Source organism: Aptenodytes forsteri, unplaced genomic scaffold (genome assembly GCF_000699145.1).
Source record: "Aptenodytes forsteri isolate BGI_AS27 unplaced genomic scaffold, ASM69914v1 Scaffold168, whole genome shotgun sequence".
In the NCBI taxonomy this organism is placed as follows: domain Eukaryota; kingdom Metazoa; phylum Chordata; class Aves; order Sphenisciformes; family Spheniscidae; genus Aptenodytes; species Aptenodytes forsteri.
Genome location: NW_008796047.1, coordinates 849,145 through 850,187, shown reverse-complemented (window position 1 = coordinate 850,187; position 1,043 = coordinate 849,145). Strand labels below are relative to the sequence as shown.

Sequence of the window (1,043 nt, the reverse complement as noted above, 5' to 3'; positions counted from 1 at the left end):
CTGCCGGTGCGCGCCGCTGAGCGAGCCCTGTCAAGAGCGTTGACCCCGGGCAGCCCCGACCAGGTGCTGGTCGAGGCCTGTCTCGTGCTTGAGGCGGCAGAGGGGGGGTCCGGCCTCAGGCCAGGTCTGCTCTGCCTTTGGCAGTAGGAAATGGCCGCTGCCTCAGCGACGGCGGGGACGGCCGGTGCCATCGGCTCCCGATGCAGACCCCGCGCTCTTTAATTTTGCGGCGCAGGAGCTGTGAGGGAAACGTTCGCCTGCAGATTCTCTCCCCGAGGGGGGAAAACTCTTTCCTCCACAGCTACCAAGGCCCGCCGTGTCTCCCTCCCTCTCCCCAAGCTGCGGGGCTAGTGGTACCTGTTTATATCGCTGTTAATGCACTCAAGAACTAGATGAATTTTTTCATCTAGTAAAAAAAATCAGGTCGTTTGATGCAAAGGTTATGACCTAATTCTTCACTCAGAGCGGAGAAACTCCCATCAATGACATCGGCACTGCTACTAATTTATTAATTGAAAAGTCTGAGCTGCTAATGCCAGAGTGTCGTGGCTTAACCCCGGCTGGCGACCAAGCACCACGCAGCCGCTCGCTCACTCCCCCCCGGTGGGATGGGGGAGAGCATCGGAAGGGGAAAAGTGAGAAAACTCGTGGGTTGAGAAAAAGACAGTTCATTAGGCAAAGCAAAATCTCTGCACACAAGCAAAGCAAAACAAGGAACTCATTCACTGCTTCCCGTCGGCAGTGTTGTGGTTTAACCTCAGCCGGCAACTGAGCACCACACAGCTCACCCCCCCCTCCCCGGTGGGATGGGGGAGAGAACTGGAAGAGTAGAAGTGAGAAAACTCGTGGGTTGAGGTAAAAGCAGTTTAATAATTGAAATGAAATAAAATAATAATAATGCACAAAGCAAGTGATGCACGATGCAGTTGCTCACCACCCGCCGACCGATGCCCAGCCAGTCCCCGAGCAGCGGCCCCCCCGGGCAGCTTTCCCCCAGTTTATGTACTGAGCGTGACGTCCCATGGTATGGAATGTCCCTTTGG

General features: G+C 55.5%; 1 protein-coding gene across 1 annotated transcript in view; it reads right to left on the bottom strand.

The window, feature by feature from the left end:
- MAK16 (MAK16 homolog) overlaps positions 1-191 on the bottom strand; it is a 4,104-nt gene extending 3,913 nt beyond the window's left edge. The window contains exon 1 of the mRNA XM_009286196.2: positions 61-191. Coding sequence (XP_009284471.1) covers positions 61-191 — 131 coding nt within the window. The remainder of the gene's footprint in view (positions 1-60) is intronic.
- Positions 192-1,043: the final 852 nt, after the last annotated feature.